Source organism: Equus quagga, chromosome 15 (genome assembly GCF_021613505.1).
Source record: "Equus quagga isolate Etosha38 chromosome 15, UCLA_HA_Equagga_1.0, whole genome shotgun sequence".
NCBI classification, from domain to species: domain Eukaryota; kingdom Metazoa; phylum Chordata; class Mammalia; order Perissodactyla; family Equidae; genus Equus; species Equus quagga.
In genome coordinates, this window is record NC_060281.1 from 23,567,626 (window position 1) to 23,577,256 (window position 9,631).

General features: G+C 49.6%; 1 protein-coding gene across 1 annotated transcript; it reads left to right on the forward strand.

The window, feature by feature from the left end:
* Positions 1-771: 771 nt before the first annotated feature.
* Positions 772-5,451, forward strand: TREML1 (triggering receptor expressed on myeloid cells like 1). The gene is made up of 6 exons (XM_046638777.1): positions 772-814; positions 1,012-1,348; positions 3,677-3,778; positions 4,155-4,240; positions 4,739-4,791; positions 5,137-5,451. Exons 1-6 carry the CDS (start codon positions 772-774, stop codon positions 5,449-5,451), a joined length of 936 nt encoding a protein of 311 aa, XP_046494733.1.
* Positions 5,452-9,631: the final 4,180 nt, after the last annotated feature.

The following is a 9,631-nucleotide window of genomic DNA, read 5'->3' on the forward strand; positions in this document are numbered from 1 at the left end:
TCCCTTCTAGAAATCAGAACAAAATGGACAGAAAGATGGAAAATGGGAGCAAAAAGGTATGAAAATGAGGTGAATACCTGAGGGTCAATTCTCCACTAATCAAGGAATTCCAGAAAAACAGAGAGGGAGAAAAAGAAAACGGAGAAGTAATTATTGAAGAAATAATGCAATTCCCAGAAGTGGAGAGTACGGGTCCACATTGAAAGGGTCTGGAGAGCACCCAGCCCAACAAATGAAGACAGGCCGGTCCACCGCACACCGTCGAGGTGGGACTTCGTGCTGCGAGGGTGTGCTGCAGGAGAAGGACCATCTCCTGACAGCCTGGGCGGGGCACTCGCACAGAACCTAGAATCAGAATGGCCTTGGACTGTGGGTGGGAAACTTGACAGCCCTCCTTCACAGCTCTGCGTCCTCAGATTCCACACAGGGAGGACCCTGAAGATCACCTTCCCTCTTTCTCTATTGCTCTCTGGTGGCTGCCATCCTCCTCCCTCCTTATCCCTTAGCTGGGCCCAGCCGGCTGCCTTTCCTCAGGCCTTCTTCCCTGCTTTGTCCACCCCCACCCTCGAGGTCAGTTCCTGAGCACTGAGCCAACCAGGAATTGGAAAGCCTCCTCATACCCAACCATAGAGGGGCCCACCAGTGCCTGCCTCCCACCCCTTGGTCACTGACAGCCCCACGTGACAGTCTGAGGCAGATGTTTCCTGCCCCCAGGGCATTGCTGTGTCAGTGTCCAGGCAAGCCCCAGAGCTGACATCTCCCTGCCCAGCCATGGGCCCCCACCTGCTCCTGCTGCTGCTCCCGGGACTAGCAGGTAAGGTTCAGACGGAGCTGCACTCTGGGCCCAAAGACTTCACTTCATGCCCAAGAATGATTGGCGTTACTGTGGTAGCAGCAACATGTGTGGGGCCTAGAAGGTGGGCCTCCAGGTCCCTGTGCCCTTGTGCTAGTGGTGGGCTGGGAGGTGCTCCCAGGTCCTGCCCAGAATTTCCACGTCCTTTCTTTCCCTAGGCCAGGGCTCGGCTGACAGCCTCCCCGAGAAACTGCAGGCACCTGTGGGGGGCTCCATTCTGGTGCAGTGCCATTACCGACCCCAGGACATCAAGGCTCGGAAGGTGTGGTGTCGCTTCGGGCCAGAGGGGTGCCAGCCCTTGGTGACCTCGGCTGTGGATCGCAGAGCCCCAGGGCACAGGCGCACGTTTCTCACCGACATGGGGAGCGGCCTGCTCCAGGTGGAGATGGTTACCCTGCGGGAGGAGGATGTGGGGGAGTACGGCTGCGTGGTGGAGGGAACCACCGGGCCCCAGACGGTGCACAGAGTCGCTCTGGAGGTGCTCCCTGCGGGTGAGTTATCCTAGGCCGGCCACTGCCCCTCTGACCCGCCCTCCCCGCCCCCCCGCCTGCTGCTCTTGGGTCCTTGTGAGGTGGGGGTCACTGGGGGAGGAACTGGGGGGAGATATCGTTTTGACAGCTCTTCAGGGAACGGAAACCAAACCGGGTGAGGAGTCTGAGATAAATGAGCCAATCAGCAATGCCCTCCCCTCGGCCCGGGCGGGTCTCCCCGTGGAAGGCGTATCCTCCTCCCTCACCGTGGCCGTGGCCGCCTCCTCCAGCATTTTCACCATGCTTGAAGCTACTTTTTCTTTTCTTGGAAATGTTTGAAACCAAGTTTTAATTCTGGAATTAATTTTTTTGTATCTTCCAGGTTTTTATTTCTGTAATAATGGGTTTGATGGCTTAAAAATTACTGAATTCGTATCTGATTTAATTTTATAAGTCTTCACTGAGTATCTAGCGTGCCCCTCACCTCCAGGCGGGGTACAGTCAGTGCCTGAACTACTTCAACTCATTCCATTTTGAAAACCGGAAAAGTGTCATTAACATTTAAGCCAATATTCTCAACCCTATTTTTAGTATAGAAAGCACTTTGGGGAGTGGCACAGTGGTTAAGTGCACATGCTTCGGCGGCCTGGGGTTCGCAGGTTCAGATCCTGGGTGCGGACATGGCACCGCTTGGCAAGCCATGCTGTGGCAGGCGTCCCACATGTAAAGTAGAGGAAGATGGGCACAGATGTTAGCTCAGGGCCAGTCTTCCTCAGCAAAAAAAAAAAAAAAAAAAAAAAAGAGGAGGATTGGCAGCTGATGTTAGGTCAGGGCTAACCTTCCTCAAAAAAAAAAAAAGAAAGCACTTTATTTCTGCAGGCTTCATTTTCACGGTCTACAACTTTCTTATGTCTAAGCATTTATTAAAAGAAAATTTTAAAATAGTAAAAAAGTTTTTTTCAGAAAAATAAGGTGCAGAAAAAAACATTCTAGAGGGAAATGGTCAGCTACCTGCAGGAGCAGAGACCGTTGCTAACTTTCTCTGTTGGATGGTGACAATTTTTCATTTTAAGGTCTTCCTTTTCTCAAGTAATTTGTGCCCAATCCTCAATTAATGAAATGAGAAAGGCACTTCCCTTCTCTTGGTTTCTTTTCCATCTGTTCCTTGTGAGGATGAACTAAATTGTCATGGGATCGCTCTCATCTCGAGACCACGATTATTATTTCGTATTATAAATACACTCCTGTTAATCCCAGTCATCCTTTGTTCTTCTTTCCCGACCCTCTAAAGTCCAGGAACTCCAGGTTATACCTCCCTAAAGAGCAGAATGTGACGAGATGCACTGGGAGGAGGGGGCAGGGAGACGGGTCCCTGCAGTGGGGTAGGTGCTGGGGACCCCAACAGCTGCAGATGATGGTTGTTCGGGCAGATGGATGGAGCATGGTATCCAGGGAGGATGTGGGTGGCAGCTCAGGCAAGCGTTTAGCTTCGGAGAGTTTCATCCAAAGTGGCTTAAAAGGCACCGGGAGGGCAGGACAAATGCAGCAGGATTGGGGCCTCAGCAGGTTCAGTTCCCGGTTTGGCGTGGAGTGGGGCGTAGGAATGATGAGTCTCTAAGAACAAGGCAAGGCCCCCATCCCAGGGGGTCTAGAAGGACTGGCCAGATTCCCGAGACAGATCCTCAGGCCCAGAGAAAGCAACCCTGGGCCCACCAGCCAGCGGTCGAGTGTGGTGTAGGGATGATGGAAGCCTTGTTATGAAACTGAGTTTCGGGGTCCAAGCAAGGCTCTCAGCAAGGGTCGGGATGACCCCAGAGTTCCTTAGATCCTGAGCTCGGGATGGGGCTCAACCAGCCTGCAGGGGGTTCACATGGTTGCAGGTGCGTGGAGAGGCCTGACAGGCTGTGCTGGGGAGACCAGTTGATGAGAGCCAGGTGCAAGGTCGCCACAGAGGATGAGAGTGGAGAAACCTATTCTGGGGTGGGGAGTGGAGGTGGGCACAGATTACCCGGTTGGTGTTTCCACACGTGTGAGCAGCCTGATAGGACCAGAGGGGTGCAGGGAAGCAGATGAAGGAGATGAAATGCAGGGGAAAGAGGGCGGGGGCTAGTGGTAGAGGGGAAAGTGGGCATATTCACAATCAGGTAAAGACATAAAGAGCGCCATTCCGTGACCCCCAGAATGAGAGGCCCCTGAGGAATATCCTAAGGCCCCCTTCTTTGAACTTCTTACTGGGGACCTCTCCTTGGTCAGGTCCACTCCCCATCCCTCAGACCTCAACGGGCCCTTGAACCCTGCCCCACTGGGTATGTGCTCATTAAATATTTGCATGTAACGCAGCTCCTGGCCTCAGTGGGGAGGAGGAAGAGAACTATAAGGCTGGCAGCCTGGCTGACGGCCCCTCCTCAGACCCTGCAGGCCGCGCCAGCCCTCCGGAACCCAGCCAGGATAAGAGGTACTGACTAGAACTGTATTTGGGGGCCCGGGAAAGGGCGGTGCTGAAGACACGCCTTGTTTAGAGCCCCAGACTAAATCAAAGGGAAACTTTATCATTCCTTCCTTGCCTGGGGACCTTCTGATCAGGTGTAGACAGACAGACAGACATACCTGTCTATCCCAGTTCAGCAATGGTCCCTTCCTTCTGGTGGGTCTTCAGCCAGGATACCCTGATAGTGTATCTCTCTTCTGCCCTCCTCATTCCATGCCCCAAACCTCCTTCTCCCAACAATGGCTCACCAAGAACTGCACCTTTTGCCACTGCTGCAGGATTCTTGGCGAGCAGCTCCCGCCGGGTTCAGGGCTAAGCTCACCTATCCGTTTGTGTCCCTCAGCATCCCCTTGATCTGGGGCGCTGTGCTCCTGCTGGCCCTGCTGGTGGCGGCGGCGGTGCTATTTGCTGTGATGGCCAAAAGGAAAGGTAGGTGGCTGTCCACCTGCCCGTCCCAGCATGGCCCTGGTGGTCCTGCGTCAACCAGTCTTGCAGACGAGGCCGGCAACCTAGGTCTGCTCCCCTACAGTTGGGCTTGTCTGGGCTTTGGCAAGGGCCCCAGACCCTAGAATCCATGTGACTGAGGGGTGGAGGTGAGGAAGGAGATTCAGGGGGAGCAGGCCTGGGGAAAGACAAGGACTGGAAAGGGTGGGGCAGTGGGATTGAGGACAGGTGACTGGAGAAGGTGGGGAAAGGGTTTCAGGAGCTGGATTGAGTGCTGAGGCAGGTTGAAGCGAGCTGCAGGAGCAGGAAGTGGGTGGGAGAGTTAGGGCAGGCTAGGGAGGGGGAGGGGCGGGGGGGGCGCGTAAATGTTTGCTGGTGGGAGTGGGGAGGGTGGACCAGGAAAGAGGTTTCAGAAAGGAGTGAGGGGATGGGCTTTGAGCTGGCATAGGAAGCAGACTGTCCTGCTGTCCTCTGTCCTGCCAGGGAACAGGCGTGGTGCCTGTGGCCGATTCCAGAGCAGCGGAGTTCCAGGCACGGTAAGAGGTCTCTGTCGGCCCCCAGCCAGATTCTGCAGACCCTCCATCTGCCAGGCTCACTGAGGAGCTCCAGGAGGATGGGGTGGAGGAAAGACTTGGACCAGTCAGGGTCCAAACTCCCTTCCTAAATTCTGTAAACTTGGCATCAGTGGCCTCCCACCTTCCCACCTTCCCAGATTAGGAGAGGAACTTGGGGCTTCAAAATCTTCAGAGTGAAGCCCTCTCACCCACTGACATCCTCAGGATTTGGGAGACGGAGCCACTGTGGTCCTGGGCTTCCCACCAAAGGGAACTGGGGCCGAGGGAGGGTTCTCTCTTTGCCTGACTTGCCTGCTTTTGTTCCAGACCCCCTCCTCAGTGGTCCACCACATCAGTGACTCTGAACTGGCTGTCAGTTTGCCATCGGACGTACCATATGTTAGGCTCGACTCACCACCTTCCTTCGACAATACCACCTACACCAGCCTACCTCTTGATCCCCCATCAGGGAAATCCCCACTCCCAGCCCCATCCTCATTGCCCGCTCTGCCTCCTAAGGTCCTGACCTGCCCCAAGCCTGTGACATATGCCACAGTCATCTTCCCTGGAGGGGACGAGGGTGGAGAAGCCTCCTGTGAGCCAGCCCAGGATCTACCTAATAGCCAGACTCCCCCCAGCTAAGCTGCTCACCACACTGTATGCTCACAGAGACCTCCCTGGGTTCAGTGCATCCATCCAGCCAGCCCATGCCCTAGATCCTTAGCATGTCACAGCAACTAGGGACTAGGATCTAATCTACTGTCTTGTCTTTTCTGACCTGGAAAGTGATGCTTGCTTATGATGGAGGTGTCTCAGGAAAGCCCCCCATGCTGGTTCCTCTGCCATTACACCATTGGGCTAAATAAATTCTACATTATGATATATGAGCTCTTGATGGTTGAGGGGCAAGGAAAAGGCTCGAGTCTGACTATTCAGGTGGTCTGTGAACTGAAAAGACTCTGGTCCAGAGTTTGTGCCCTAAGATCTCTTGCCTGTGCTGCCAGTGGGGAAGTGGTTTCACTCCGTCAGGATACTGCAGCGCAGTTTAAGGGACACCAAGAAGGCTTCTTCACAAGTATTCCCATGATACCTGAAAGGACAGATTCATTTGTTTGAGTCTAGGACCTCTTCTGCTGTCTGCTCTACACCTTCTAAACAAGTGGCTATGAGGCGACAGCATATGGTGGGAGGAGGGGGTTGATGACTACTCAGGACAGATGGGGTGTGAGAGACGCGGCTGAAGAGAAACAGTATTAAGGACAGAAACTGAAATATGCGCCAAAGCTGTTCCTTGGCAGGACAAAGGATTTTCAAACACCAGGAGACATCAGTTTTACCGGAACTGGCTCTTCTCAACGCGGTGGCCATCTAGCATCACTGTTCCCTTTGGCCTGAACTCTGGAGCCTGGGGGTGAGGGAAGGGGAATGAACTTATGTGGCCACGGCTAAGCATAAATGAAAGCTGTCCAGGCTGGGGGTGGGCAGCCTTTGTCTATGCCAGGACTTCTTCTGAAACTGTTCAATTTGAAAGTATTGCCCATATTGAGATGGGAGGATGAGGATGCTCAGGAACCCAGTCATCTTAAAATCACGGAGAGCTAGGCATAAAGGGCTTTCACCCTCTGGAGGGGTCCTAAGCTTGGTCCACGCACCTCAGGAGAAGGGACAGGCAGGGGCTGTGCCCTAGGCCCCAGCTGTGTTAAGCCTGCTGATGCTATTTTCAGGGAGCTCTGCCAGGATGTTCCGAGCTTCCCCAAAGAGTCTCAGCCTGTGACAGAACCTAAATTTACTTCTGTCCCCTGTGCAATCAGCTAAGCCTCCTTTTCCCTGGCTAAGACCACTGGGGACTTCCTGGTCGGGAGGGGAGGTGGGGGTGGGGGGAGAATGCAGGGGAAGGGCCGAATAAAATCTAAAGAGAACCCCTCTGGGAACAACTTACCCTGGTCTGAATGTATTTTTAACTTTTTAGGACCTGACAGAAGTAAAAGTATATTTAATGGCACAAAGGAAGATACTAAGGAAGATAATCAGTTGGCTGGTGGAGAAAAGGGAAGGAGGAAAGGGAAATATATTAATTCCATCATTGCTCATGGTAGAAAGTCTGAGAATACTGTCAAATGACAAAACTAAAACAATTTAGTAATGTGTTTGATGTCTTTTATTCAAGGGAAAACAGTCCATGGATTGGGGGAGCGCAGTGCCTCACAAGCGGTGGAGCCCTCTTCCCAGGGAATTGGGGCAAGAGTAAGTTTTTATGGAGCGCTAGAAGAGGCAACTCCGACACAGGGCATGACGGGCTGGGGGTCAGGGATTTCCTTCTAAGGCTGCGCGTCCTGTTTTCTAGCGCGCGGTAACGCTGCTGAAGCTGAGCTGGAGGATTGTGACCGTGATATTTTAGGTTCCCTTCACAGGTGTTTCTGTGAGTGCAGGCTTACATTTAGATTTAGATCTTAGGGTTAGATTTCTGATGGGGGCTAGGCCACTGGAGTGGCCTCCATTTTCTGGGTCCTGATATAGGAGTTAACTTTATTAATACAACCAAAGTCATAGTTTATAAAAGTAACTTCTAAGATGAAAATACTGACCTTCTAAATTTTATAATAAACACACATAAACAGGGCAAAGAAAATGCAGGCAACATGATGAGACAGTTGCTGCCTATCAGAACCTTTGGAATTCAGCTTAAGAAGTTCTCAGAGGAAAATTCACATATTAAACAAGAATTACGCTTTTTTTTTTTTTTTTTTGAGGAAGATTAGCCCTGAGCTAACTACTGCCAATCCTCCTCTTTTCGCTGAGGAAGACAGGCCCTGAGCTAACATCCATGCCCATCTTCCTCTACTTTATAAGTGGGATACCTACCACAGCATGGTTTTTGCCAAGCAGTGCCATGTCCGCACCCGGGATCAGAACCAGCGAACCCTGGGCCACCGAGAATCAGAACGTGTGAACTTAACTGCTGCACTACTGGGCCGGCCCCAGAATTAAGCATCTTAAGATGTAAATATGTGGAAAAGATATGCCACTTTCATGGATCAGAAAACTTAATACTGTTAAGATAGAAGTTCTCCCCAAATTGATTTATAGATTCAACACAATCCCTATCAAAATTAAAGCTGTCCTTTTTCTAGAAATTGACAAGCTGACCCTAAAATTCATATGGAAATGCAAGGGACTCAGAATAGCCAAAACAATCTTGAAAAAGAATAATAAAGTTGGAGGACTCCCACTTCCTGATTTTAACACTTACTACAAAGCTACCATGATCAAGACTGTGTATACTGGCATAAGGACAGACATATAGTCCAATGGAATAGAACTGACAGTTCAGAAATAAACTCATACATCTAATAAAGCCATACATCAACAAGAGTGTCAAGTCATTTAAATGGGGGAAAGAATAGTCTTTAACAAATGGTGCTGAGACAATCGGATATCCACTTGGAAATGAACAAATTTGGAAACCTAACTCACACTATATGCAAAAATTAACTCAAAATGAATCAAAGGCCTAGATATAAGAGCTAAAACTATAAAACTCTTAGAAGAAAAGAGAAGAGTTAATCTTTGTGACCTCAGAATAGGTAATGGTTTCTAAGGTATGACACTTAAAGCACAAGCAACCAAGGGAGAAAACCAGATAAATCAGATTTCATCAAAACTAAATAGTTTTGTGCTGCAAAATGATACTGCCAGACACTTTACATAATGAGGGAAAGTATTTGTAAACCAAACCTGATAAGGGTCTAGTACCCGGAATATATTAAAAACTCTTCAAGCTCAACAATAAAAAGGCAAATAGCCCAATAAAAAATGGGCTGATGATTGTAAGATATTTCTCCAAGAAGATATAGAAGTGGCCAATAAGCTGATAAAAAAATGCTCAGCATCATTAGTTATTAAGGAAATGCAAATCAACACCACAATGAGATACCACTTCACACCCACTACAATGTCTATAGTCAAAAAGACAAACAATAACAAGTGTTGGGGAGGATGTGGAAAATTGGAACCCTCACACATTGCTGGTGGGAATGTAAAATGGTACAGCAACTTTGGAGAAGAGTTTGACAATTCCTTAAAAAGTTAAACAAAGAATTTCTGTATGACCCAAAAATTCCTTTCCTAGGTATATACCCAAGAGAACTGAAAACATATGTTCATACTAAAACTTGTACACAAATATTTAGTAGCATTATTCATAATAGTTAAAAAAATGGAAACAATTCAAAAGTCCATCAGCTGATGAATAGATAAAATGCAGCATATCCTTACAATGAAATATTATTCAGCCATAAAAAGGAATGTTACAACAGGGATGAACTTTGAAAAGATTATGCTAAGTAAAAGAAGCCAGACACAAAAGGCCATATGTTTTGATTCCATTTATATGAAATATCCAGAATAGGCAAATCTGTAGAGACAGAAATAGATTAGCAGTTACTAGGGGTTGGGGGAAAGGGACTGGGGAGTGCCTGCTAATGAGCACAGAGTTCCTTTTTGGGGTGATAAAAATATTCTGGAGGGGCTGGCACAGCAGTTAAGTTCACCAGCTCCGTTTCAGTGGCCCGGGGTTCACCGGTTCGGATCCCAGGTGCAGACCTACACACCACTTATCAAGCCATGCTGTGGCAGGCGTCCCACATATAAAGTAGAGGAAGATGGGCACAGATGTTAGCTCAGGGCCAGTCTTCCTCAGCAAAAAAAGAGGAAGATTGGCAGGAGATGTTAGTTCAGGGCTAATCTTCCTCAAAAAAAAAAAAAAATTCTGGAATTAGATAGCCGTGATGGTTGCACAACTTGTTGGTATACTAAAAGCCAC